At 42.0% G+C, this 27,262-nt stretch overlaps 1 protein-coding gene across 2 annotated transcripts in view; it reads left to right on the top strand.

Moving 5' to 3' along the window:
* Nucleotides 1-12,624, top strand: part of BACH2 (BTB domain and CNC homolog 2) — a 180,241-nt gene extending 167,617 nt beyond the window's left edge. For both annotated transcript variants that reach the window (XM_053974383.1, XM_053974382.1), the window contains 2 exons: nt 7,993-8,199; nt 11,378-12,624. In XM_053974383.1, coding sequence (XP_053830358.1) covers nt 7,993-8,199; nt 11,378-11,857 — 687 coding nt within the window. In that variant the 3' untranslated portion in view covers nt 11,858-12,624. The remainder of the gene's footprint in view (nt 1-7,992; nt 8,200-11,377) is intronic.
* Nucleotides 12,625-27,262: the final 14,638 nt, after the last annotated feature.

Consider the following 27,262-nt stretch of genomic DNA (forward strand, 5'->3'; position numbering starts at 1 on the left):
TCCAGCTTCATCCCAGGCTTTATTTTTCAGACAGATGTGAGTGCTTCCTTTAGGTGGCTGCTTAGCTTTCAGAAAGAGCAGAAGAGCCAGGGGAGCCTCTGGTGTCCTAATCCCTGGTCACACTGGACCAGTGATTCTGAGAGGACAGTTCTCCTTTGTCCTCATGTTGTAAGCAGGGGACGATGCAGAAGGGAGAGGAGTCTCTTTGGGAGGCTGTCTGGGATAGTGTGCAGGATATCTCATTTGGGAAGCCCTACAGCAGCCCAGGCTGTAGCTGGGTTACTCAGTGAAGTCCTGTCTTTACAAGGGGCAGAGGGCAGCAAGGACCAGGAACCATCCATTTCCACCCATGTGTGCTGCTTGCTCAGCATGAGGCAGCACAGCAGGCAGAGGTTAGCCTTTTGAGATTTGATAATTAATTAGCTGTCATAATTACCTAATTGTGTGGAAATATGCTGCAGCAAAAATGAGCCTGGAAGAGTGAAATTAGAAGCTTACAGGTGGTGGTTTCCTAGAAAAAAAAGGTATGTGAATATGTGCAGGAGAGCATGGATGAGAGGAGGGACACACAAGGAACAAACAGGCAGCTATAGGAAGCTGGATGTGCTGCTGGCAGGCAGACATCTGGCTCTGAGACAGTGCTAGGAAAGGTCTGCTCCACTCCTTGTTTTGCTGCTGGTTCTGGATTCCTTTGGGGAAGATTTTCTGAACTGTGCTGAGCAACTTTTCACCCTGAGACTGCTGATAAGGCGCCCTTTTTTTTTTTTTTTCTCCCCCAGGGTATTTTGATTAGGACTGCTAGAGATTAAAAGTGTGGTGAGGAAATTAATGCTCCGTGAGGTTGCACTGCACTATCCTGAACAAGCCAAGGGTAAACAAATCACACCAGTGCTTTGGTAGAGATTTTGTTATTTTGTTTAAAAATTGATCTTTTGAAGGCTGTTACCAATACAAGAGCAGACTTTGCAGCCTCGTTAAACAATACTGTATTAATACAGTGACTTGGGTGTGTATCCTGCAAGATCTGCTGTGGAAAGCTCAGTAAAGGGTATCTTAAACCAGACAGTAGAAAATAAGTATCAGCAGCAGGAAGTTCTTGTATAAGTTGCTCTACCTGCTTTTAGCAGTTTGGCTGTGATTAAAACAGCAGCAGAGACTCACAACTGTCTGAAATGGACAGCTTTCTGTTCTTCACCTCCCTGCAAGCTGCATGGGAATCTTTCTCCATTCCTGAAATTGTTGCTTTGCCCTTCCTGTCCTGATGACTTCACAGACAGGGCCCTTTCCCCCTCCATATCAGAACACACAGTGTTTTCTGGGCTTCTATTCAAAAAGCACCTGATAAGATATCTGGGGGTGACATGCTTGACCTTCTGGAGAGTGGCCACACAGGTTCTTCTGCTGCAGGTCAGCTTTTATTGGGGTGGGATGGCCTGATGGGAATAAGCCTGGTGGACTCTGACCATCAGTTATCTCACAGGGCTGCTCAGTTCCCCTGGAATTTGGACCTAGTTGGTCATAATTTGGCTCACAGAGTGTTGTTGCTGCCAGAATTAATGTCACAAAACATCACTTGCTGGGGTATTGATTGTGTGAGAAGTAGGTGAGAGGCTTCTCTCTGCTTTTTTTGGGCATTCTGCTTTCCCACAGACAGATGCCATTCCGGAGCACATGGCCAGAGTTGTTTGGTGCAGAAGTGGGGTGCTAGGGTTCAGCATGATGCCATGTGGGTGAAGGTGACCCCACCTTGTGACGAGCCTCCATCTTATTGGAGGTGCAGAAGGCAGTCACAACTGTCAGAGGAGGTGGCAGTCCTTGCAACACCACTTGGTAAATCTTCTCCAGGATGTCCTTGCTTATTGCTTCCCTTCCTGGAGCCACCAGGACTCTTCTGCAATCTCCCTTTGTTAAGGCTTCCTGACAAAAGCAGCAAGTGCAGTGTAGGCTGTACCCATGGTACAGAGTTGCAGGGACAGGGCTGTTACTTGAGCTACTGGGACTTCACAGAAATATTTAATAGTTTGTGATGCTCTTTTCACTCAGTTCTCTCAGGCCTCCACAGGCTGTGAAAAATCAATTACTGAGATATAATACTAGAGAGAAGACATAAAGCTCAGTGCTTACAGGCAGGTTCTGACAATCCTGCTTAAAATAGCAACAACAAAACAATAAGCCTTGAAATAATTAATTGTTGAGAAGGAAGTAGTCTGTCAATCTGTTAACCTACTTAAGGAACAGAAACTTCTGCACTACCTACTTTTTTTGGTATTCCTTTTCTTCAGCAAGTACTTTAGAGTTTTTATCTGCTAGAAAATTTGTAAAAAATATTGTACTACTAAACCAGTTAAAAAGAAATCTCAGCTCAGTCTAATATGATAAGTGAGTTTTCTGATGAAAAAAATAAACAAAGGTAAGAGGTGGAGTTTTTCAAGGACTATTACTATCTAGAGAGTTGCATTCAGTGTCTCCTCATCTGTATTTCAAAAGCATTTCCCGCCTGGGTTAGTGACTCGCTTTTCAAAGGAAATTTTCATAAAGGGAAAGCTAATGCAATTAGACCTTTGAGGATATTGTAGGTAAATAACTTTCAGCAAGAGTTGAAACCCCTCCATGTTGAGTGACGAGCAGCCACCCTTTCCCTGTTCATCTGCTGGTGCTTAGCAAAATACTGCAAATCAGAGCCCCAGAAAAGAGGAGTAAACCAAAGCTGCTCTACCAGAAATGTACTGTAACTATATTGAGTTACCTCATCTGAGACTGCTTCACTGTTTAATATTCCTACTCAGTGAAGAATGTTACATCGAATGAAAGGCAAGCAAGAAAAATACCTCTGAAGGTTTTAACTTGCTGTGGTATGTGATACCTTCCCAGAATTTGATGATCAGTCACCCCAGCTTTCCTGATTTTACTAGGTTTGCAATTTTGAAAATGAGAAAAATTAGTCTCCAGATTGTTTTCAGGTAGATGTTCTCCTGACTAGGATAGCATCAGCAGAGCACTGGGAATTGTTTCTCAATGTCTGTTTAAATGGTGACTTGTCAAACATTGGTCTTGTAAGATAGACTTCATGGAAGTTTTGTTTTCTTTCCTCTCTTCAGTAGGAATGGTATCCATACTGGTAGCAAAGAATTGCTGGATTACAACAACACTGAGGGTTTGAAATCTCAGGAGGCTCCTTTGAAACACTGTATTATTTTGTGGAGCCCTACAACCAATTCTTTTGTACTCTGGTCTGAAGACCTTGCACAAGCTCTTGAAGGACTCCAGTTCTTGAGCTGCAGAAGCAACTCTTTCAGAGAAATACTGTACTTTATCCCCTGTCATTTCACTGTCTGATCTTCCATTCTTAAGTGCACCTGTGGCTTCTGTCAGTGTTTCTGTGCTATCCCTGGTCTCAGAGAAGCCTGTTAAACAGCAGGAGTGTCATACTGTTGTGCCCTTTGAAGGGCTGGAAGCTGGGGACACTGCAAGCAGTGAATGGGAAGAGGTCAGCTCAGCATTCTAAGTACCAGCAGTGTGTGGTCTGAATACAAGTCCAAATCATGGGCTAAAGGATGAGAATCCCATCTACATCTCCTGATTACTGGGTTAAAGCACTCAGCCGTGGGATTAGCCTGGTCCCCCACTTCTGTGAGGCAGGTAGGAAATCAAAGGTTATTACCCAGGCTGCCTCCACAGCAGTGCCCTCTCAGGCTGCATTTGCTGACCCAAACGCCTCCCATGGCCCTCACAAGGTGAGGCTGGAGTTGACCCCATGCCGCTACGGGGCCATCAGTTGTCTTGTGTAAGCTGGAACACACTGGAGTGAAACCTGCTGATCTGAAGTGGGACAATTTAGACCCTGGTTTGTTGACACAATGGTAGATCTTCACTGCCTGGGCTCATTGTTCCCATTTTGCAGTCCTCTGCCATCTTGGTGTAGTTGACACCTAGAAAAAGGAGGTGTTTTGAAGGCTTTACCTGTGCCAGTAGACAGCAGGATGAGAAAATACATCTTGGCTATCCCTTACACAAAGTATGGCCCATTAGCTTAGATAGCCTCTGTCCAGGTGAAATTAGGACAGGAATAGGTCCCTAGTCTGTAGGACCACAAGTGGTGCCTGAAATACCCTGTAGACAATTGAGCCCCTATCACTGGTGGACACTCCTTGGCTCCTGCCCTGGAATGAATTTCTTCCTGAGTGTTTGTGGAAGACAGACTTGCATGCTAAGGAAGATACTTGAAAACACAACATCAATGCCTTGGGCTCTTTTTGTGAAGCCAAGTACCCATTTCTGCATTTAAAAGGCATTAATATGATTGATCCCCTGGGCTGGATTGCTTGGGTGAGTCCTGAGAGCCTTCCAAGGAGTCAGCAAGTTTGAGTGTCAGAGGCTTTCAGGATTTGAGGGCACTAAGGCAGCAGGTTTTTTTCTTACAGCTCTGGAGCAACTGACCAACTGGTACAATGAGTTCCACCTTCCCATGCCCACTACATAATGGTTGCTTTTTCTTATGGATAATATATTTGTCCTTTAAGTTACTGTGATGTTAAAGTGACACTTGGGAAGTTCATTGCCTTTACTAACACTTGGCTAGGGTGAGATGATGTCTTAATTAAGATATAAAGAAAGAATGAAGAAGCTAAGGTTTCTCATAGGATAAAGAAATTCCCAAGAGTTAACATTTTATGTTTTAATGGGAATGAATACAGGTCCTTGGTTCTTTCCTGTATTCCAGGTGAAAAAGAGAGGGGGGAGAGCAGCAGCAGTAACTAGTACAATAGATGAGCAGAACAGCAGTAACTGGCATGTGATCTAAGCTGGCACTAACTAGTGAAGCTTGAAGGAATTAATTGGTTATATATGGGCTTTGCATGTGCTGAGTCAGTCGCTGTCCCTGTCTGTCTACATCACTGCTCTGCCTTAGCCTCTCAAAGCATTGACATTTCCACTGGCATCCTAATGCTAATAAGGGGTGGGGGGTGGGGGTGGTAAATGCCACAAAATCCTAACCAGATTTCCTTTTTCCCCAGGGTGGATTGACAAAGTTGGGGCAGTAGAGTCTGCAGTGGTGGTAGAAGGCGTCAGTTTACTTGTGTGGTGGAAAGCAAGCTTGTGATGCTGGTGTAAAAATGCAGGGAAAGAGTAATTGTGCTGATAAGGGAAGATTTTGGATTTCTGTGAGGTTAGCTCTGGCTGGAGTAACTCCTCAAAAGAGCAGGGATCCCACTGACGTTTCAAATTTGAAATAGTTTGAACTAAAAAATCATAGTAATTAGAAAGAAAACTTCACAAGAAAGCATACTCGTTGGGGTTTTCTTTCATATCTTAGAAAAGATTGACTGTCTTTCTCAGACACCTCAGGTAAGTTTCTCTCACCTCCCGTAGATACTGTAAGATGAAGAATCTTTTCTGAGTTTTAAGTCCACTCCTTCTGCAGCCAGGAGGGGGAGAAGCTGTGCAGCATTGCCATCTGAAGGGAGCAGGACATTAGATAGTCCCAACCCATCATTTCAGGCAGCTCTGGGTGAGTCAGATGAATCCCACCCACTGCACAGTTGCAGGCTCTAGCAAAATGACTCACCACTCTGTTATGATAAATAGCAGCTGAGAGTCTTGCCCTGTGCAGATGTAAAACACTTTAGCCTCTCACTGCAGCAACACCCTGGTGCAGTTATTCACTGTGTCCGTGCCAAAAGCTTGGTGGGTTGGTGTTTTTTGGGGTTTTTTTTTTTCAGTTGACAGCTGATTTCGAAGAGGGAGACAGGCAATAAAAATGCTGTGAATGGTGAAGGAAATGAGTCTGACTCACTTCCACTTTCCCTTTCACATTTTTAATCCTGTGCAGTGCTGCCTGTGACAGGAGTGGGATTATGCTGGGATTACTGATAGCAGTCTCTGATCTGCTGTGTAGATGATTTTATTTTAAATCCCTTTTTTTTTAAATGAATATTTTTTATTTATTTTCTCATTTCCCTTCAGCAACTTCTACCTGACATATTTAAATTGGTTCTCTTTCATTCCAGCTGCAAGCACATCTCCTTGCAAGTAAATATGTTTTGAAAGGGAGAGGTAGGGAGAAATAAAGTTAATATTGCTTTCCATTTTGGTCTTAAGAAAATAAAGAAAAATTGTGAACATGAACTGGCTGGTTTTGCAGTGAAACTGTGATGTCTTTCAGAGGAAGACATCATTTCATTTTCAGACCCTGGTAGAAGCTTGAGAGAAAAGCAGGTTACACTGAGTTTATGTTGACCATCCAAAGGCTCGGGAGGGGAAATCAAACAAGTTTCATGTCATTAACTGGCAGTCTGTAAACAAGGTAGTTCACATCCCCGTGCCTAAGGTCAGCCTTTGTGTGTACAAGCAAGAATTTGGGAGGGTTTGGGCAGTGTTTGGCATTCCTTGCTGCTTTAAATTGACCTGTCAAGTAGTGTGTTATGAAGCAGTGCCTGGACATGTGAGGCAGAGGGGCATGAATGAACATTCAGGGCATGAAGCCATCTCAAAGAATGTGGTAAGTGTTTGCACAGAACTTCACGTACCCCAGGCTTGACAATGCACAGAACAATGTTAGAAGGGTACAAGAAAACAGCCAAGAACACCTATAAACAAGGTGAGGAGCTGGTTACTGGCAGGCTCAGGTGCCTGGTGAGGGTCCAGACTGTCGATGCCAGAGGCCACTGCTGTGTGTTGGTGTACGTGTGTCCTCAGCAAACTGGTCTGCTTCAACAACTCAGCTCTCTGAAGAAGAAAACTTATAATCCATGTTGTTACTTATTTCCAAATAATTATTAAGTGTGCCATTTGAAGAAAATACATGTTTTAAATATCAAATGAATGTTTTCAACCCATATCTTTCGTTTGGCTGGAGCAACTTACCTTCTTTGATAGCCTGTGTGTGGAATAGTCTCCTTGTTCCAGAGGTTAGATTGTACCAAATAGGGGCAGAAACATAAATATTTACTGCCATCTTTTGGGCAGTGTGGGTATGACTCAAAAAAAAGAAGGGGTCAGTCTAATTACTCTGCATCTCCTTCAGCTTTGTCAGCTGACTCTTATCTGACCACCAAATAAAACAGTTGGCTGAAGAACATCAGTTTTTTTGATAGTTATCAGTCCGAGGCTCTAAGTGAAGCAAGGTTTCTAAGGGGAGGTGCTTACTTTGATTTGAGCAAGCTGATAGATTTTGGGCAAAAAAAAGCCTAAAAGGCTTTGAGCACATCCACCATTCTTCAGTTTTGACACGCTGTGTGTTCATTGCTTCAGACTGCTGGGAGCTTTGTGTTTTGCTCTGCTTTAATGTATAATTGCTAGGATTCTTGAAGTCAGACCCCGACCTTTTCAAGAAATACAATTTCAGTGCTCTTTAGTCTGCAAGAATATTAGAGTATCAACATATATAGGTTTATTTTTAAATGTATATATTTTAGCAGGATAGGATATGTTGCATCACACTCCTCTGACCCTTTCTTCTTACACAGTGTTTTGCTTAGTTGAAATGCTGATTAGGTGACCTTTCTTAATTGCAATACATTATTTTTCATCCACTTGAGGTGTCAGGTTGTATTTTTAACCTCATACTTAATCAAACTTTCAGTCCTGCAGTCCAAGCAGATACACATTTCCTGCTGTGGTAATAGCCCCTACCTTGAAACTAGTTTGAATATAATAGCAGCAAGGTACTTCACTCTTTCCAAAAGGCCATGTCTCTTAGTGGACAGAACCTTCTTTAAATGCAATGAGATCATTTATTAAAGCTTTGTAGAAAGATTAAATTTTTTATCTGGGATTCGTATGTCTTGCTGATTTAAGTATGATTATCATCTTATCCTTACCATCTGGACCTCCACAATGTGCCACAAGGGAAGAACTTGCTCAATGTAAAACTTGGTTTGTTGTTTATTGAGGGGGTGGCAGCAAAAATAATCGTCCTTCCACTCACTGTTGTTCAGCTTGCATTGAGCAAGCAAAATATGACTCTTTGCTCTTGTGTTGTGTTTGTTTTAGGTGAAACTTCCTTTTCCTGTTGATCAAATCACAGATCTTCCAAGGAATGATTTCCAGATGATGATAAAGATGCACAAGCTAACCTCAGAGCAGCTGGAGTTCATCCACGATGTCCGCCGGCGCAGCAAGAACCGGATTGCAGCTCAGCGCTGCCGCAAGAGGAAGCTGGACTGTATTCAGAACCTCGAATGTGAAATCCGCAAGTTGGTGAGTTCTGTGCCCTCACCACAGCCCAACTCACCCTTGCACTGTAGCCTGCAGGGCACCAACAGCAATCCCAGTCCAGACTTCAGTGGGTTCAGTCAGTTTGTTTGTGTTCATGAGCAGAATGCACAGTGGACAGAGCCGCCACATTTTAATGTAAGGGAGTGAGGAGACTGGAGCAAGTCCAAGTGGCTGCTCAGAAAATTCCTCTCACTTTCAGTCATGGTATGGACACCTCAGGTGGGGTTTTTTGTGCTTCATTTTGCTTTGTTCTCTGCTCAAGCTGTAGGAAACATACAACATTTCAAGTGTGAAAGAGTCAGGGATCTGTTGGAAGAAGCTGAGTTACCATCACCTCACAAATGGCAGAAAGCCGCATGACTTTGGGTTACTCACTTGCTGCCTGTGCCTGTCTGCTTCCGTCTGTAACAGGGAGGTGACACTGACCTCACAAGCTGGTTGGGAGGCTTAAATCATCAAGGCTTGTGAGCCCTTCAGATGCTGTGCTGCTGAAGCCCTGGGGGAAAAAAAAAGAAAAATCAAAACATTGTTCAGAGTAGTACTCCACTGATGCAAAACAAACAACACAACAAAGATAAACAAAATAGTGAGCAACTGCTTCCTGCACTGAGTGCAATGCACAGTGTGTACAGGGTGAGTCAGAGGTTCTGCACAGTGAAAGAGTGGAGGGATCCTCATCTTGTTGCCAGAAGAAGCAGATCCAGTCTTAGCTGCACATGCCTGTCCCTCTGCACTGAGCTGGTGATGGGGAGGAGTTCCTGTCTCTTACTCTCCAGAGCCTCACAAGCAGAACTCTGAGGACTGGACTAGCAGCAGGGGGTGATTCAGCCTTATACCGTAGCCTTCACTTGAAAATTAGTTTGAGTTAATTGATTTCATGCAATCCTGTGACATTGCTGTTATTGTCTGATATGATAAACTGCAGACAGACAAAATAAAAATTTTAAGTCCTCTCCCCAGCACCAACACTCATCTCAGGGGAATGAATGAAAGGCATATGAGTGGCCTTGTGGGCTTGATCCTGCTCAGTTTTTAGCAAAGGAGACTTGAATATGTGGCAATATGTAGTGTGAGCCAAGTAGGGAAGGCAAGAGGTCCTGCTGGACCTGTTTGCAAACAGTGAAGGGCTGGTGGGTGAAGTGATGGTGTTGGATGCCTTCTTGGGCACAGTGAACACAAAATGAAGGAGTTTTTGGTTGCTGGAGAATTAAGTAGGAGGGTCAGCAGAACTGCCACCTAGGACTTCCAGAATGCAGACTTTGGCCTGTTTAGGAGACTGGTTGGGAAAATCCCTTAGGAGGCAATAGTGAAGGGCAGAGGAGTCCAGGAAGGTTGGACATTCTTCAAGAAGTAAACCTTGTATGCACAAGAGCAGGCTGATCCCATGTGCTGAAATATGAGACACTGTTCAGCCTGGCTGAACAAAGAGTTTCGGCTGGAACTCGAGGAAAAAATTAGGCTTATTATCTTTGGAAGAAGGGGCAGCTAATCAGGAGGACTACAAGGATATCATGCAGGGAGAAAATTAGAAGGATAAAAGTCCAACTTTAGAACTTAATCAGGCTACTGCTGTAAAAGACAATAATTTTTTTTTTTTTAAACAGACAAGCAAGAAAAGGAAGGCCAAGGAGAATCTCCATCCTTTATTGAATGCAGTAAAAACATAGCAAGAGAGAAGGAGGAAAAGGCTGAGGTACTTAATGGCTTCTTTGCCTCAGTCTTAATAGAAAGACCAGTTGTTCTCTGAGTACCCAGCCTCCTGAGCTGGAAGACAGGGACAGGGAAAGGAATAAACACAACACATGACCACTGGAAATTCCTTTGTTATCGTCTGTCCACTTTGTGAACATCAGTTTCCAGTCTCATGAATTACATAATGGTGCTGTGGTTTAAGGGTTTTTCACTTGGCTGGGTCTTTTTTATGAAAGACCCCTTTTCCCCCTGTTGTTACCTACTGTAAGTTACCCATCTTCTTGACACAGATGGTTTCACAGCAGACAGTGAGTGAAATGGTTGTATCCTCAGAGTTTGATAGGTAATTTTTTTTGCCTGCTTTCTCTCACTCATTCATCTACCCACTCACATTCCTTTTTTTCCCTGCAAACTCACAGCATATTCTCCTCCATAATTCATCATCTCAAGATGTACTTGAGCATCTGTTTATTTTTTTATTATTTTTATGCTTTCTTGATAGATTTATCAATATTTTAGCAGTTAGTTCTTTTCATGTGCACTGTTCTCTTTCACATTCACACAGCTGTATGCTTCCAGTGTGGGCTCTAGACCCAGAGCAATACTATCAGCTGTCAACAACCACCCATAGTTGGATTATCTGAGTTGTGGAGCTTTCACACCTCAGATGCTGAGACATCTTGGGTTTAGCAGTGTTACTAGGTGAGATATACGTGGCTGCGCTGCTTTTGGGGCCAGCTCAGCTCTGGAAATAGTTCTGGTACTCTACAAAATCTCATCTACTCTCTTGAGCTGTATGCCCACCTGCCTGAGACAGAAGGAGATGCAGCAGGACCATCCCAGTTAGTCTACACTGAGTCAACACGATTTTTTAGAGGTGAAACCCTAGCCTGGGTTCATAAAAATATCTGTATTAGATCAAGCCCAAACCATTAAGCAGCAGAACATAAGAAAACAAGCCATGGTGCAGGCCACGGAGCACACTTAGATCCTCTACTGAATAAACTCACCTCTCTCAGTGGTAACAGGGCTCCAGGGTGTGCACCCAGCCTAAGCGGCCAACCTGACAGTTCAAGGGTGAACTGAACATCAGCAGCATTCCTCACTTCAGGAATTATCCCATTATCTTGCTGATTAGATGGGAAATGGCACTTCTCCCTCAAAATGTTTTGTTGAGTTCTTTTGTATCCTCTGTCAGGCAGCCTTAGTTTATAAAGGGAACAGTTCTGTGGGAATAATTTGGGATTCTATCCTCTTCCAGTTCAAATGTTTTTCTCCAGATGTTTCCCAAACTACTGTCCACACAGGCTGTGGTGATCAAATACTTGATGTCTTTGTGACTTTTCCTCTGGCCATATGAAAACAAGTATGCCACATTGGTGTTCTTGGGTACTGCTGCATACATGCCCAAAGTGAGCAGGCAATGGACGTCCCTTCCTCAGCCTAAGATGCCTTCTTTCTTTTTCAGGTGTGTGAGAAAGAGAAATTGCTCTCAGAAAGGAACCAGCTGAAAGCAAGCATGGGAGAATTGTTAGACAACTTCTCGTGTCTTTCCCAAGAAGTGTGTAGAGACATGCAGAGCCCAGAACAGATCCAAGCCCTCCACCGATACTGCCCCGTTCTCAGACCCATGGATCTACAGCCGGTCACCACCATCAGCCCCGCCCCAGCTGGTGTGGAGCAGAGCCTGGTGACCTCCCAGTGCGTCGGGGAGAGCATGCAGTGCTGCTCGGAGCAAGGCTCAGTGCAGCTGGGAGCACCCTGGCTGCCCAACAACATCTCGGAAAATTGTTCGGCTGGCGCGGGATTGGATGGAGCCGACGCAGGTACTTACCCCGAGAGAGAGCTTCCACCAGAGCAGAGCAGCCAGACGGTCACGGTAGACTTCTGTCAGGAAATGACTGATAAATGTACAACAGATGAACAACCTAGGAAAGATTACACCTAGTGACTCGTAACCTTAATGTTACACCTGGTCAGGTGTTCTTCAGTCAGCCAGTGGCAGTGTTCATTTGTTGTCTAGAAGAACGTATTTGGTGCACACTACAGTGGTCTTAGCAGCAATACTGTTTTTAAGTATTCCCTCCTCTCTACAAGCAGGAGTTCTCTTCACAATGGTGCTATCCCTTGCTCAGGCAGGGAACGAAGCAGTGGCAACACTGTCTGTTTTTGTATGTTGATTTCAATCTTAACAGGGATGGACATAACACCTCTGAGGACCCAACCGCAGCTTTTTTCTCAGTGGCCCATGTCACAAAACCCTAACTCAGGAATTTCCTCTGAATGTTCAATTTTTCATTGAAGACAGCTTCTTTACACATCAAAGTTTTATAGCTAAACTGTACATATTATATATAATATATATAAAATATATATATCCATATGCAAGAGTCCCTGCATGCCTCAATTTTCTCATCCTACAAACTGGAAGCTTTCATTTCTATTGTACAAACAAGTTCCAACATTCCTTTTTGTCTTTGATGCTAGAACTAGTTTGGTAACTTGTTACACGATAATTTTTTCCTCAGTTCGCCGTTCAGCAATAGCATTCACTTTGTACTTATTTATAAAACTTTAATGTCGGAAACTTATTTGAGATTTTATTATAGACAATTTTTTTGGCACAGCCATTTCGTGCCACTTGAGCAATGTGGAGCTATTTTATTTTCTTGCAGATACTGTACAGTAATGGTCAACTTTGCCACTTGCACTGAGTTTCTGGTCAAACCTCTTTTCATTAATGAAGTCATGACTTCAGAATAACTTGAGTATATGATTTTCTTTGCTTTATGGCTTAAAGGAAATAGAAAATTTTTATCTAATAGACAAACACTCAGGAGCTCATTATGTAGTAAAAACAGTCTTGCCAAATACTGAATTCACTATACAATTTGTAAAGAGAATCTGCTTGAATTATTTTTATATTTAGACTTCTTTCTGTTTCACAAACCAAGTTTAAGTGCTGTTAATGATGCTTTTGGAGTCTTATAGGGGAAAGTATATTTCACTCTTTAGAGAAAAGTGTATTTGACAACTGGATCAATTCATCAAATGTTCCACGAAGTAAAGCAAACAGAGATCATGTCAATATACTTGGGGGCTTTTTCTCCAGCCCCACTCTGCATCCTTTACTCATGGAAGCAACTGCTGCTCCGGCTAGTCCCCAGAGCCTGACCTCAGCTGTCCTCAGACGTTACCTGTTCTCCCCACCAGACCCAAGTTGCAGAGGTGGGTCTGGTGAAGTCAGTGACCCTGCCTAGGTAGGCAGAGTTGCAGGATCACACCCCTAGTTGTTGACTTTGGCTTCCTTACGGAAGTCCAGCTAGCACTGTATCCTCTAAGAGCAAAACATACGTTTGCCAACACCCAATTTGGTCACTTACCCATCAAATTGTTGTGTTCCAGGATCCTCTCATCCTGCAGCATTGCCCTCAGCACAAACTGCAGCTAAAAGAGCGCTGTCTCAAAGGAGACTACTCAGTGAATTGGCTTAGTTGTAACTGTATTGGACTTGTATCTTAATGTTGACTCATGTTATGACTGTGTGAGACAGCAGCTTTCCAAGCATAACATCTGTATGTACAGTGTAGACAGAAGAACAACCTCCTAATGCTTTTTTTAATAATTATTACTATTCTAAGTGTACTGAGTTTTTATTTTGTGGTTCTTTGCCCTACGTGTGCCAGGTTGTGTGGCTTTATCGACGACAACTGTCATGTGCTTTATTGGCTGATATTGTTTGTTCTCACTGAAAAAAAAAATGACCAGCTGTTCACACCTGTTTAAAAAAAAAAAAAAGTGTGGGGAAGCAGCTTCTCAGAAGCACTAAGTGATAATGTGGTCTTCTGTGCTAACGTTTACACTAGAGGTGTGCGCTGGTGGTTTTTTGAGGCACTCAAGTAGATCAGCATCTTGAACCCTGGAGGAGGAATCAGCTCCCTCTCTCCACCTTCTTCCATCTTCAGACTGTGCTCATGGACTGTCGCCCACTCGCCACAAAGTCTTGCTTTTATCCTCCTCATGCAAACTATTGTAATTGTAGCCAAGCTACTGAGGAGGAACTGCATATAGCATGTGCCATGTTTGTTGAAAATACTTTTTTTCCCCGCATGTACAAAGAAAAACTAGTATATAATGTAGGAGAATATTTATGTTTAGGTATTAATCATTACTGTACAAAATCCTTACCTTTAAATGTTCAAAAATATACAAATGCCATAAACTCCTAGTTCACACGGTTGAAAAAGGGGGAGGAGTTGTCCTTTCTTTTTAAAAGAGCTTAACCTAAAAATATCTGAACCCCCTCCCAACCATCTTTTGCAGGTAACTTCACTGAGAAGCTCTTTGGTGGGGGGTGGGATTTGATTTTCCTTTGAATTCGTTGACGTTGCAAAGCAGTTCTGTGCTTCGCAGAGAAGTTTTGTTTCTATGAGACCATGGTGAAAGCTAGAATTTAAAACTAAATGTGAATCACATTATAGAGTCATAGCTACTTGGGGGGGGCTGGGGGCGGGCGGGAGGGAAGGGTCAACTGACACAGTATTTTAAAGATGTTTTTCTGTTGCCTTTTTTATTTTTAAGTGACCTCCTATATATATATGAATAGATAGAATGTTTTATGAGTATAAAACCAAGTTTTATCTTGCTTCCTGACATGAAGATTTACTCTACTAACAACTCATGTGCAACTGGTACTCTTGACCTCATTCCAACGGTTTAAAAAACCCACCCACACAACCCATTGTGCTGCAGCTCTTAGGTTTGACCTGGCCTCATACTGGTGCTGGGTCCCTTGATTTCCTCTACCTTGGGAACTGATATTTAAAACCACTGCTCAAATAAGTGTCTCTTCCTCAACCTTTCTCTCGTCTCTCTCTTTCCTTCCTCTGCAAGCTCTTCTGGATGTTTGATTTCATTCTTTCCCATTAGAAGTGGTTGATTTTGTGTCATTGCTTCCTATATTTACATGTATCATGGTTTTTCAGTGGGGTTTTTTTGGTGGTGGTGGTGGTTGTTTTTTGTTTCTATTTTGTTCTGAGGTTTTTTTGCTATTTTGAACCATGTGGCTTTCAAAGCAGTTACTGGGCTAACGTTTAGAGGAAGATACTGGGAGAATTAGTTTCAGACCTGGACGTCAGTTTACATACCCAACCATTCTTGTCTCACGAGGTCAAACCAAATGACCACAAAACATCATTGGAAAGAGCGGGAAAAAAAATCTGACTGCAGAATTCGAAGAGTTTGGCCAGTGGTCACTGTGATCTTAAGAATCTCTTTGCGTTTGTCAAAGAGGATGCATGCAGCATCTCTTCTGCTGGGCGTTGCTTGGGAATGGCATGGTGAGACCCCATCTCCCCGCTGAGCACTGCTCTGCTCCCATGGGCACGTGAGTCCTTGGAGCTCTGTCCAGTCTGTATCTAGTCCTCCTTTTCCTCTGCCATTGCTATACTTGTATTGCCAGGAAACCTCATTTCATTTAGGCTTGCTATGCTTTGTCAGGTGAGTACTACACTATAATAATGTGTTTGTTTCTCTGCGTTCTCTGGGGGTGCCTTGAACACAATTAAAGCTCATTGCAAGCTGATTCTGGAACAAAAAGGTAGTGAAAAAATAAATTAAAAAAAGAAAAGAGCGAAAACAAAACAGAAAACAAGCAAAACAAAAGCAAAAACGTTGGCTGTATTATCAGGAGATCCCAGTATTTATATCACTGACTTCCTAACGTGATGACTCAGGCGTCAAGAGTTTGATGCTGCAGTATAAAACTATTATTTTATATATTGTACAAGTAATTTATTAAATGTGTTTCTAAGGGTATATGCTGCTTTTAAGATGCACTATATTTTTGGATCTAATCCCTGTATTTTTTTTCCCAAGGAAGTAAAATGTGCTGCAAAAGCAAGCCACAGTGATTAGTATGCTAACTGCTACTTCTCTTTAAAAAGCAGAGTGGGAACGAGATACGTAACTTTGCTAAATGGATTAACTCCTGCCAGAGAAATGATTAATGCTGATACTGTGGTTGTTAATCTGGAGTGTGACACTTCATCATGTCTGTATCCTAAAGAGTGCTTAAATAGAAGTTAAAATGCCTAGATATATTGTTAATTTTTTTTAATATGTAACTTCATGATTGCCTAGTAAATAAAACAAATCTGCATGCTGGAATCACTATAATCCTGTAATAAAATGAAAACTGATCCACTAGGAGAAAGCATGGTGAAGCATTACAATTCCAGAATCAACACCACATCCTCATCTGTTTCTTGTAATCTACTGCTGTGGTGGCAAAGAGAGAGCAAGGGTGCATTTGCAGAATAGGAGACCCATAGAGACTTTTGCAGTGAGACAAAGTGGACATTTGCCAGGTCCACAGGCTCACATTTTGCTCCACTTGACATCCGCTACCATTGCAACAAGGAGTGCTGCTTCCACCTTTTTTTTTTTTTTCCCTGATCTGAGATGCTTTTGAAGGTGCCTCTGGGTGAATGTTGTAGCCCATGGCTACAGCATTTTAAAAGTCTCTATTTTAGGGCTGCCTTGAGAAGTTTTAGCTCAGTATGAGCAGCGGCTTTGCATAAGGAGGGGCTCTGCTAAGTATGGAGCAGTTTTATTTTTATGAGAAGTGAGGTGAAACTCAAACTATTAACATAAAGAATTTCTGCTCTCTTTCCTGTTAAAAATTTTCTCAACACATTTTGACTTCATTTCAATTTTGTCTCTGCCAAAACAGTACAAGTTAATTTTGCATCCATATATAAAATACATGTATGTATGTATGTATGTATACATACATCTATAATTCTAGTCAGAGTGTGTGTTTGTGTATTTTCCTGTTTATAATGCATATATGTATATTTATAATACTCCCTGGAGTATTTTATGACTCAGGCATCAGGTCTGATGCTGTAGAATACAATATATGTGTATATGCCTATGTTCAAATACTGTGTGTATATTTAAAAGATCTGTTGTTGGTGGTCTGTAGAATAATTATTCCCTTTACTCTCAAAATTTTAATGGCATTACTTGCAAAGATTAAGTGTATAGTATTTTCCTACACTCCACCAAGATAGGTATTATTTATATTGAAATCAATTACTGATGAGCATTTTAAGGTAGTACATGAATAATATTGCCATTTTTCCAAACAAAATCACTTTTTGGCAGGAAGGAATGCTAAAAATATCTTTTTATAAGTTTATTACCCCAACTAAACGACTGCTAAAAAGCCAGTTAGGTGACTCCTGTTCTTGTGCAAACTTAAGTGACTGTGGGCAGAGCCCTTGCCATAAGTGAAAGTCACTGTGTGGTTTATGCAGTGCCACTGTTGTCCCTTTTGGCTAATTAAGGGCATGCAGAAAGAAACTAACATCCCAAAATAGAAATGGGAACTGGCAGCGTTTGATTTCATTGATTGCTTAGAAGCAGAGACGGTCACAGGCTACGAACCCAAAGGACCCCCCCGGCTTTGGAGCGAGCCAGGCAGGGGCTGCAGTGGACGGTGGGCTCATCCCTGCAGCCAGAGGAGCCCATGCCCTGAGGATGTGGGCAGAGGAGGGAGCAGCTGCCCCGTGCTGGGGGTTGTGGCTGGCACCCCCTGCCCCTGCCCAGCTGGTACCCTGCAGCTGTGATGTACCCGAGGGAAATGTGCATGGTTTCAGTCCTGTTCTCACTGCTGCCTTTGCTCCGCCTGAAGCTCTCTGGATCCCTCAGAGCAGCAGCAATGATACTAAACACTTTGGTGATATTCGATGCGTGGCTGTTTACTCAAAGTTGCAAGCATCACCTTTGATTTCAAGGGTGGGGATGCCCTAAGAGTTTGTTCCAGAACCAGTTGGTTACAAGTGCACCTCTTATATATGCCTTACAAACTTCAGAGGCCATATTCAAAACAGGGTTTTATCAGTGTATGCAAGGGGGTGCAACCCCTCTTCTCTTCCTCCCCAGGTCAAACAGTATGGACAGTTTTCACACATATCTACCTGTATAACCCTCTGTACCTCTCATAACTGGTCAATGACTGTAACAGGTTACATCAGGTGTTTTTTCTACATACTTTTTACACAAATTCTATGCGATTAATGTAACTTAATTCAATGCATCATTTTATTGTACTAGTTCTTAAGCTTGTCTTTATTTTTTTTTTCTAGGTGACTGTGGTTTCTTGTGATTTTTATTGTATAAATAAATGAGGTGGCTGTTGATGCTTACTCTCTGTTACTAAGAATTTTTACCTTTTTGGAAGAAAGCATTGCTATGAACTAATGAATTTAAAATGTCATTTACTCATTGTAAATACAGTATTGTGCAAAAAAACAAAAATGAAAAAAAACCACCCAACCCTTTTCATTCATTTGAATTGCTAGTGTTAACTGAATTTTGTCTAGACACCATTTCTGTTGATGAAATAAAGACATATCATTATGTATTGTAAATCGTCTCATCTTGACTCTGAAATTGACGTTGCAGGGCTCGCTTAATGCGCGGGTAGTAGGTGAGATGCAGGAGGGTGGGTTGGAAGCGGTTGTTACTGCCCGGTGAATCTCTGGACAGATGAAGAGACTTCTACTCACGTGGTCCCACTGCTAATTCACTAGCAGTCTTTGATCCAGGGATCCAGTTACCTTTGATCTGCAGGAACAGCCCGGAGTGTTCCGTTGCAAACATGAAATAAGTTTTTTTGGAAGATCAAATAAGCTGCATCTATACTCCTTCCCCTAGTGCATGACTTAAGGCAATTCTGCTCAGTCTTTGTTTTGGTCTTCTAAAGCACCAGTGTACTTGTTGGAAGGCTGAGGTTTGTTTCCCCTTTAAGGAAAACCTGAGAGAAACTGAGAGGTTTGTGTAGAAAAAAAAACATAGCTACAAAAATCTCTGTAGTATTCCTTCCTGAAGGAGGAAACTTGTGCCATGGACCATTAGCAGGAAAGCCAGAAAGGAAAGAAGAAATTCCAACAGCTTTAGATGCTATTTACCACAAGCAGGACATGGGGTCTGGCAGGGAGGTGTTTGTGCTGTGGGAGTCCCACACCAACCACCTCTCTCCTTGTGTCAGATGCAAGCTGGGAGCCTGCTCAGCAGCTTGGCAGGAGGATGCACAGGGAGGCATGACCATTGTCCTGCCCTGGCCCACACACTTGCTGGGATGACACTCTGTGGCGTGGTGAGGAGGTCAGGTTGCTAGAGGGAGGTCCCCAAGCTTTTTTATCACCAGACAGAAGACCATTGATCATGTTCCCTTGGCCACCAACCTTAGCATCTTCCTGTTGAGCATATATGAAGAAGGCTTCCCAGCCCATCAAATCTGTCAGAAGAGGTACCCACCATGTCTACACAGCCTGGCAGTAGACAGAGTACGTTAGCAAAGCTGTTTCTCCATCCCTCAGTTGTTGGCATTTAATGGCCACCATTTCAAATTTTGTTTTTTATTTTTTTTTTTTTTTTTTTTTTTTATTTATTTTTTTTTTTTTTTATTTTTTTTTTTTTTTTTTTTATTTTTTTTTTGCTTTAAAATACTGAAATAAATGCACAGGCAAATTGTCAGTGAGTTTCTAGTGAGGCAGAATATGAATGTAAATCATGTGCTCTTGAAAAAAAACAAACCACTACAATCTTTATGCTTGAGTTTTTTTCCTGCAGTCCTGCTTTCTGCTAGCCTTGCCTTAGAGTTGTCAAGTCAGGGAGGACTTTTATGCATAGGGAAAGCTGCATAGCCAACAAACTTGTTCCAAGCATCACTCCCTACTGAGATGATAGCAAATGTGAACCGTGATAAGCTTGACAAAAGCAGCTTTAAGTATGTGGGGCTAGAAACAGGATCAGGGACAGTCAGAAGGTGCTTTATTTTCCAGGTACACCAGTGTAAGAGCTGCTTCCTTGGGCTGCATACAGCCCAGAAAGCCAGCCCTCTGGAGCTAGGATGTACTAGCAAAATGAAATGAGCTCTTTTTGTCTTTGCTTGTCTTTTGCTTCTTCTGTATGAATTAATGAGACTGTGAAGCAAATAAGATTTTCGTGACCACAATGTGATCTTCTCAAACAGCAAACTGGAAAGTGTAGATGTTTTGTACTTAAAGTAAATTGTCTGTGTCATTTAGTTTCAATTTTGAAACCAAAAGCATTAGCTATGAGGAGGCTACATTAGCATGGAAAGGCTCAATCAGAGTTTGAGGATTGCATTAGCACAGGCAGAAAAGCCACAGATATTCTTCAGCTGTTTTTTTCTCTCTTTAATTTTCTGTCCTTTCAGATTCCATGAGTATTTCCTCTGTCTTTTTATTCATCAGCTGCTGAAGTCTGGAGAGATAGAGGCCACGTAGCCTTCCAGGTTACTTGCAAATCAAACTATTCCTTTCTTGTCGATACCTTGGGTCTTAGGCTACCTTGAAGTTCTGTGGATCAGGCCGGTTTCTGATATAAGCACCACTAGCATGCACAATAAGTTGTACATCCCAAAATGCTCCCCAAATACACAAGGCCATTTCTGCAGTGGCAGCACACTGACAAGATCCAGCTCAGTCTACATGAGAGAAATCTTGAGTCGTGAAGCAAGCTGCCCAGTAACACCAGCAGTCAGAGTACAGCACAGCTGGGATTGGCATGAAATGGAGGAATAAAGTGTTTGCTTTTTTAAACTGCATTATCAATTTAGCATTATAGCAGTGGGAGAGGGGAACATTACGACAGAAAATCTGCTTCTCATCTCTCTGCTGAAGGCAGTTTGTACTCAGTCCCTTAGTTTATTTCTTCTCCTTAGAATGTCTTTACTTTTTCATGATGGATGATAGTTCTAGGAGCATGCTCTGAAAGATAACAAGAGAAAGAAAGCACTAAACTGAATTGGCTTAAAGGAGGAAAAGAAATGCTATCATAGTAATTAACCCCAGCACATACATCATTAAGGGAATCTGGTGCTTGGCTGACAACATACTTACCTTGCAGGGCTTTGTTCAATGCTAATGGTGGGGTGGGAAGAGGGGAAACACCTTGATTTTAGACCAAAATAAATACATTAATACATTGGTGTGACAACGGGTTGGGGGAGGTGATTCTCCCTCTCTACTCGGCTCCTCTGAGACCTCACCTGGAGTGTTGCATCCAGCTCTGGGACCCCAATATAAGAATGTCATGGACGTTCTGGAGCAAGTCCAGAGGAGGGCCATGAGGATGGTCAGAGGGGTTGGGACACCTGTCCTGTGAAGACAGGCTGAGTTAGGGTTGTTCAGCCTGCAGAAGAGAAGGCCTCAGGGAGCTCTTATAGCATCTTCCAGTACCTAAAGAGGGCTTACAGCAAAGCTGTAGAGGGACTGTTAGCAAGGGCATGTGATAGGACAAACTGAAAACGAGTAGGTTTCGATTGGGTGTTAGGAAGAAATTCTTTACTATGAGGGTGATGAAGCTCTGGAAAAGGTTGCCCTGAGCTGTTGTGGATGTGCCATCCCTGCAAGTGTTCAAGGCCAGGTTGGATGTGGCTTTGAGCAACATGGCTTAGTGGAAGGTGTCCCGGCCCATGGGTGTGGGGGTTGGACCTAGATGACCTTTAAGGTCCTTTTAAACCCAAACCATCCTGATTCTATAATTCTGTGATTTAGTAATTTGTTTGAAATCAGTCAACCCACCCTAGTAGCTTTTCCTGTACCTAGTAAGGGGGTTTGTATATTTTTGAATTCTTTAAAACCTTACAAAGATGGACTCAATTAAACAAATTCCACTTTTTAATTCCATCTTATTTGTTGCTGCACAGATCCTCAGAGGGGTTAATTAGTGTTCAACTGCTGCTGACACACAAAGTTTTTCTGTGTTTGTGCAAGTGGTGAATGGTTACCTTTGGGTGGCCAAGTGGCTTTTGCAGGATAATTGGTACACTTGCTGTCATCACCACAAGTTTCTTCTGAGTCCTCCAGAGCAGAATAAAATACAAGTACTGTGGGATTTTTTTTAATAGGTGTTTACTGAAAAACTGTACAAAAGCAGCAGTAGTTACCAGCAGGTGTAAATGTGAATACCTTTAAGGATTCTCAAAAATCCTAGAGGAACACAGGGTTTTGCCAGTGCCTTACCTCACCTGCAGATTTTCCTGGTGGAGCTCAGCTGTATAAATAACTTCTCCATGGTTATCAGATTTGTTATTTCAACTTACATTCACTCTTATCAAGCTGTTGCAGCCCCAGAAGAAAGAGCAGGTGAGCAGATAATTAAATGAGTGGGTATTTATTCCTTACACGTTGTTGAAAGGTTGAGTAAACATGCCCTGTTCTGAAGAAGATGACAAGCACTCATGCTGAACAGCAGCTTTCTTTTCCCTATCCTGCTCACTATGGAGTGTTTTCCCAGTGGGTAAGAGGCTCAAAGCTGAATGGAGAATTGAGAAGTAGGAAAAAATTTAACAGCATGGAGGAATAAAAGAGCAGTGCAATGAGGGAAACCAAACCTGGTGAATTGTAAAATTTTCACAACTTTGACAGAACCAGGATTTCAGCCCCAGAGACTTTCTTCTCTGCAAAAGAATAAAATCAGCAGCCCTATCTCAGACTAATTGTGCAATCTGAGAGTATCAGTGTCACCATCTGCTTCACTGTCAGTTTTATTCCCTTCATTCACCATAAGAAGGGAGTCTTGCTTTTAAAGATACACTGGTTACTTTGTAGCCAAAAATACAGACTTATTAAAATGACACTGTGAAAGGACACCCTGGAGGAGAGGATGGGGAAGATGCAGCACTTCTTGAAAACCAAAAGTCTAGAGTGCCTAAAATGCCTAAGATTTCATTATGAAAGCCATGCTCTAGTAATTTTGGTTGCTAAGATCATTATACATCTTCTAATGATTTCCAGTTTTGGTTTTTGATTTAGGAACTTATCATGGCTTCATGAAGAAACACAAACATTAGATAATGTCAAGCCCCCCATCTTCTTGGAATACCCTTGGGTATTCTAGAAAGAGCATGAGCACAGTAGTTCTCTTAATACAGGTTTAGGCATGGGTTGCAAATATAATTAGTTCCAAGTCATCTGAAAGTTGATGCCTTTGTGAAGAGAGTAGCCAATCTAGTGTAAATACTCCCAATCCCAATTAACCAAATTAAAACTCCTAGTTTTTAGAGCACACCATAGAATTCCTTAGAGAACTGTCATCTAGGTAAAGACCAAAAAGAACTGATGCTGGACATCCTGCTCAGGTAGTATGGAAATGGAATCCTCTGCTTTAGAAAGGCAGGAAACACAGCTAGCAAAGACTACAAATGCAGCTAACAATGAAATACCAGACAGCCTCCAGCTTTTGTAGAAATGATTGCATTCAGCTGTTGAATTGGGAAGACATTGTGACATTCTGAAGATGGAAAGTCAGGCTGTGGTCATCTCAGCTGAGCTTCTTGATCATTCTGCAGTCGTTCCCTGGTTTGCAGAAAATGGGTGAGGAGGAAGAGTGCTTGATTATGGTGAACGGCGCCTCTGGAAGTAAAGCTGCTGTCTTCTCTAATTGTTCATTTGGAGTGCTCAGATCTGTTCTTCATGCCCCCAGAGATAAGAAGAGAGATATTTGATGGTCTTAATGGCTTGACACAGTCTTGCATGTGGCTGCTGGGAGACAATACCCCTCAGTGCAATGCTCCAAGAGCCAGGTGCCTATTCTGGGCTGTAATTCCTGGCCCTGCCTATTTTCACTAGAGCACAAGTTGCACCTGTACTTGTTATAAACTGATCTTTGACTCCATCAGTCTATTAATCTTATCAGGCTTAAGCATGTATTATCCACCAGTCAAGACTCTGACTGGTGCAAATTATGAGGTATTTTTCTCATAATATAATTCATGTGCAGAGTCCTGTGGACAGCAGCATAATTCCTTCACACCTTTGTGGATCCACCTCCTGGCTGTCAGCTATGATTATGGATATACTAAATTCAGTGAAGCTTTTTTCACTCAGCTGTTTGTGAAAAACTGCCATTTAAGACCTGCTTCACCTAACAGAGTCTGGCAGCCTGGGACCATGCAGAAGATGCCCTTTTGCTCCATTGCTGTATCTCCCCTTAAATAAAAGTTAAAATGTGAGAGATGCAAACCTTAGGGCAGAACTATGTGTGTAGCCACAATATCTCTTAGAAGATAAAATACTGTTTATTCTCTAAGATGCATCCTCTAAGTGAGCCTTGGAAATTATTAGCTTGGAGACAGTTATCAGTGAACAAATTCTTTTCTGTCACTTCAAAGCATGCTGACTGCGATCCTCAGGACCAAGGTTTTGGAGTCTTGCAGATAGTCTGGCTTCAGCTGTACATAGTTGCTGGATTCCCGTCAGTGCAGAGTTTTGTAACATTATATTGAGATTATCTCATTCATATAGTCAGCAATGCTCTTGTAATTTTTTTAGGTGGAATGAAATCAGTTGGAAATAACCCTCATATCATGCATTTATTCTCCACTTTTGCTTTGCTATGTGCTTGAAGGTCCAGTTTTGGTGGTCTGTCTTCAGAATCTAATAAACCTAAAGCTTGACCAGCAGTAGCTCAAAAAAAGCTTTTGTTTTCCCCAATGGATCTTTAGTCAAATAAGTATTTTAGGTTTTCTGTCTCTCTCACTTCAGCTTCCCGGTCTGAATAGTTATTAACTTTGGATAATACCACATGAAAGAAATGGAACAGAACATGAAGAGTGAGTGGTTTGGGTGCAAAACTAAACAGTTTTACAAAATGTAAATATTTTGTCAGAGGTTTGCACTGTAGTTGGATGTGAAATTACAAAATGGCTCTTCATCTCCAACAATTCCAGGTAAGGAAGTTTTAAATAGCCTTCTAGTTTGTGACCTAACATGGCTGGTCTGTATAAATCCTACCAATGGGAAGGGCATTTCTTCCTTTTTAGATCTAGAGCTGGTCTGGTTTGAACTGAAGTCTGCAAAAGCTGAGGAATCCTGATAGCCAGACATGCATTTTGTAATCAATATCCTACTGCACTGTTTCATTGGGGCTTTCAGTGAAGAATTAAATGCATTCTCTCCTAAGAGTCCAAAATAACCTTTCCTCCAAAGAGGAAGGCCTAAGACAAACTTCCTGTTCTCTTTGAGAGAGGCAGTTTTGTACTTATGAAAAAAATCCCATTATATGACCCAGCCAATTACTATCCAACACCTGGTCTTCATAGTTTGGTCCAATACATAATGAGAAGTAATTTTTAACACATTCATTTGTCCCTAATGATTATTATTTGCTTGTTAGAGATTCAGTTTTGTCGTGGAAACGGCATTGATAGTACTGGTCAGAAAAAAGCTCATCGCTGGTTGAAGGTCAAGCATCCATAAACTGTACCCTTAGACTTGCTCGGTGCTTTCAGTGCCACAACTCACAGGGTGCAGTTGGCTTGTCTGAAGACTCTTGCAGTATCAGATGGATGGATTTTGTGTAACTTTGAGGTTTTCTTTCAGCTAGGAAGAAAACTATGGTGTTTGTGGGCAGCTGCAGCTGTCCTGCTGTCTTAGCACAGAAGATGGGTATGTGTTTGGTTGGAGGTTGCTAGAATGGTTATTGAGCTGTAGAAAGTGATCTTTTCAATGTTGATACACCTCTCTCATCGAACCTAATACAAAGAATGCTACAGACGTATTCTGGCAGAATGGTGTGGATGAGGGGGAAAAAGAAAAGGCTTGAACCAGTGTGGAACTAAAGATGATAGTCTGGGAAATTCATCAGAGAAAACTGAAGAGCAGTGTCAATTCTGCTCTTAGGCTACCCAGCTTAGATTAGTAAAATCCAGGTAAGAACAGACTATATTTTGGCTGTTTAGAGTATGTTTGTGCATGTGGAATCACTGTTATGTTAAGAAGTGTCTGTACTTTCTCTGCATTACTGTTGCAAGTCACTGTTAAACAGGGATGGCAGTAGGCTATGTTTTTGCATGCTTCATTTGGACTTTTTTTAATATAGCTACTTTTAAGTACTTGTTTTTTTAAAAAATATGATCAGTAGACTTTGAGTCTAATCATACACATTTTTCTTTTACCTAAACATTACCTCTTCTGTGAGGAAAGGCTGAGAAAGCTAGGGCTGTTCAGCCTGGAGAACACTCCAAGGTGACCTAGTAGTGGCCTTCCAGTAAGTAAAAGGGAGCCAACAAGAGAGCTGGAGAGGGACTGTTAGCAAGGGCATGGGACAAGGGGGAATGGCTTTGAACTGAAAGAGAGTAGGTTTAGTAGGAAGAAATTCTTTACTGTGAGCTTGGTGAGCTGCTGGAACTGGTTGCCCAGAAAAGTTGTGAATGCCCCATCCCTGGAAGTGTTCAAGGCCAGGCCTGTTGGGTCTTTGGGCAACCTGGTCTAGTGGAAGGTGTCCCTTGACAGGGCGAGGGTTGGAACTAGATGATCTTTAAGATTCCTTCCAACCCATATAATTCTGTGATTCTGTCATTAATACATGATTATCATCTTCTGGAAATCAATATTAAAAAAAAAATCAAACCAATGCTGAGTGCCTTTGACCAAATTAAATACTTAATATAGGAATTGAGGAATACAGACTGGAAGAGTATTCAAGTTTTAATGCCCAGGTTGAACATATTTATGATGCACCTGGATATTTGTGTATTGAAATCAGTATTCATAAAAATGCTGCAGCAGTGCCAGAATAAAGTGCATTTGCCAAAACCTTGCCTCAGTTCTATTAAGAAGTCCATGTACTTTTAAATATTGCATGCTGTAAGCAGGAAGCACCAGGTATCGTATCTACATCAGTCACATTTTAAAATGCTAGCACAAGTCCTGTACATAATGATCTCCAAAGACAGCATGCTGGAAGAGTGTTACTTTCAAGAGTAATGACATTGTTTTGCAAACTGACTATATTTCTCTGAAGGTCTCCCCTGGAAGGTAGAATCATTGTCATTACATAGGAAAAGCTGCCAAGCAACTTCTGTGAGTTCTCAAGAGAGTGCTACTGAAATTCTGTCTTGCTTTGAATAACTTTCTGCACTTCACCTTTTTAAAGAGCCTTCTATCTGAGTATCAAAAGCCAGCAGATCAACAGATTAGGCTCTAGGCCCTCTCCCTGTATTAGAAAGATTGAAGTGGGAAGTGGTTAAATTGCACATAAGTGACAAATTAATATGGCTTATGCTGACTGGCTTACTGTAGAAACTGCAACCCATGGAAAATGGAACTCACAAACAATTTTTGGATGAGCAGTGTAACAGTGCCTTGTGTTTCTTACCAGAAAAGATTTGAAGTTTGTTGGCTTTTTTTGTTTTATACATAGGGGAAAAAAAAGCGAGGGGGAGGTGTTTAGGAAGAGTGAGGGAAAAAAAATTGAACAGAATCTATGACTTTGAGCATTGTGTGAAGTAATCTTGTTTATTACATGCCCT

This window comes from Vidua macroura, chromosome 3 (genome assembly GCF_024509145.1).
Source record: "Vidua macroura isolate BioBank_ID:100142 chromosome 3, ASM2450914v1, whole genome shotgun sequence".
NCBI lineage: Eukaryota > Metazoa > Chordata > Aves > Passeriformes > Viduidae > Vidua > Vidua macroura.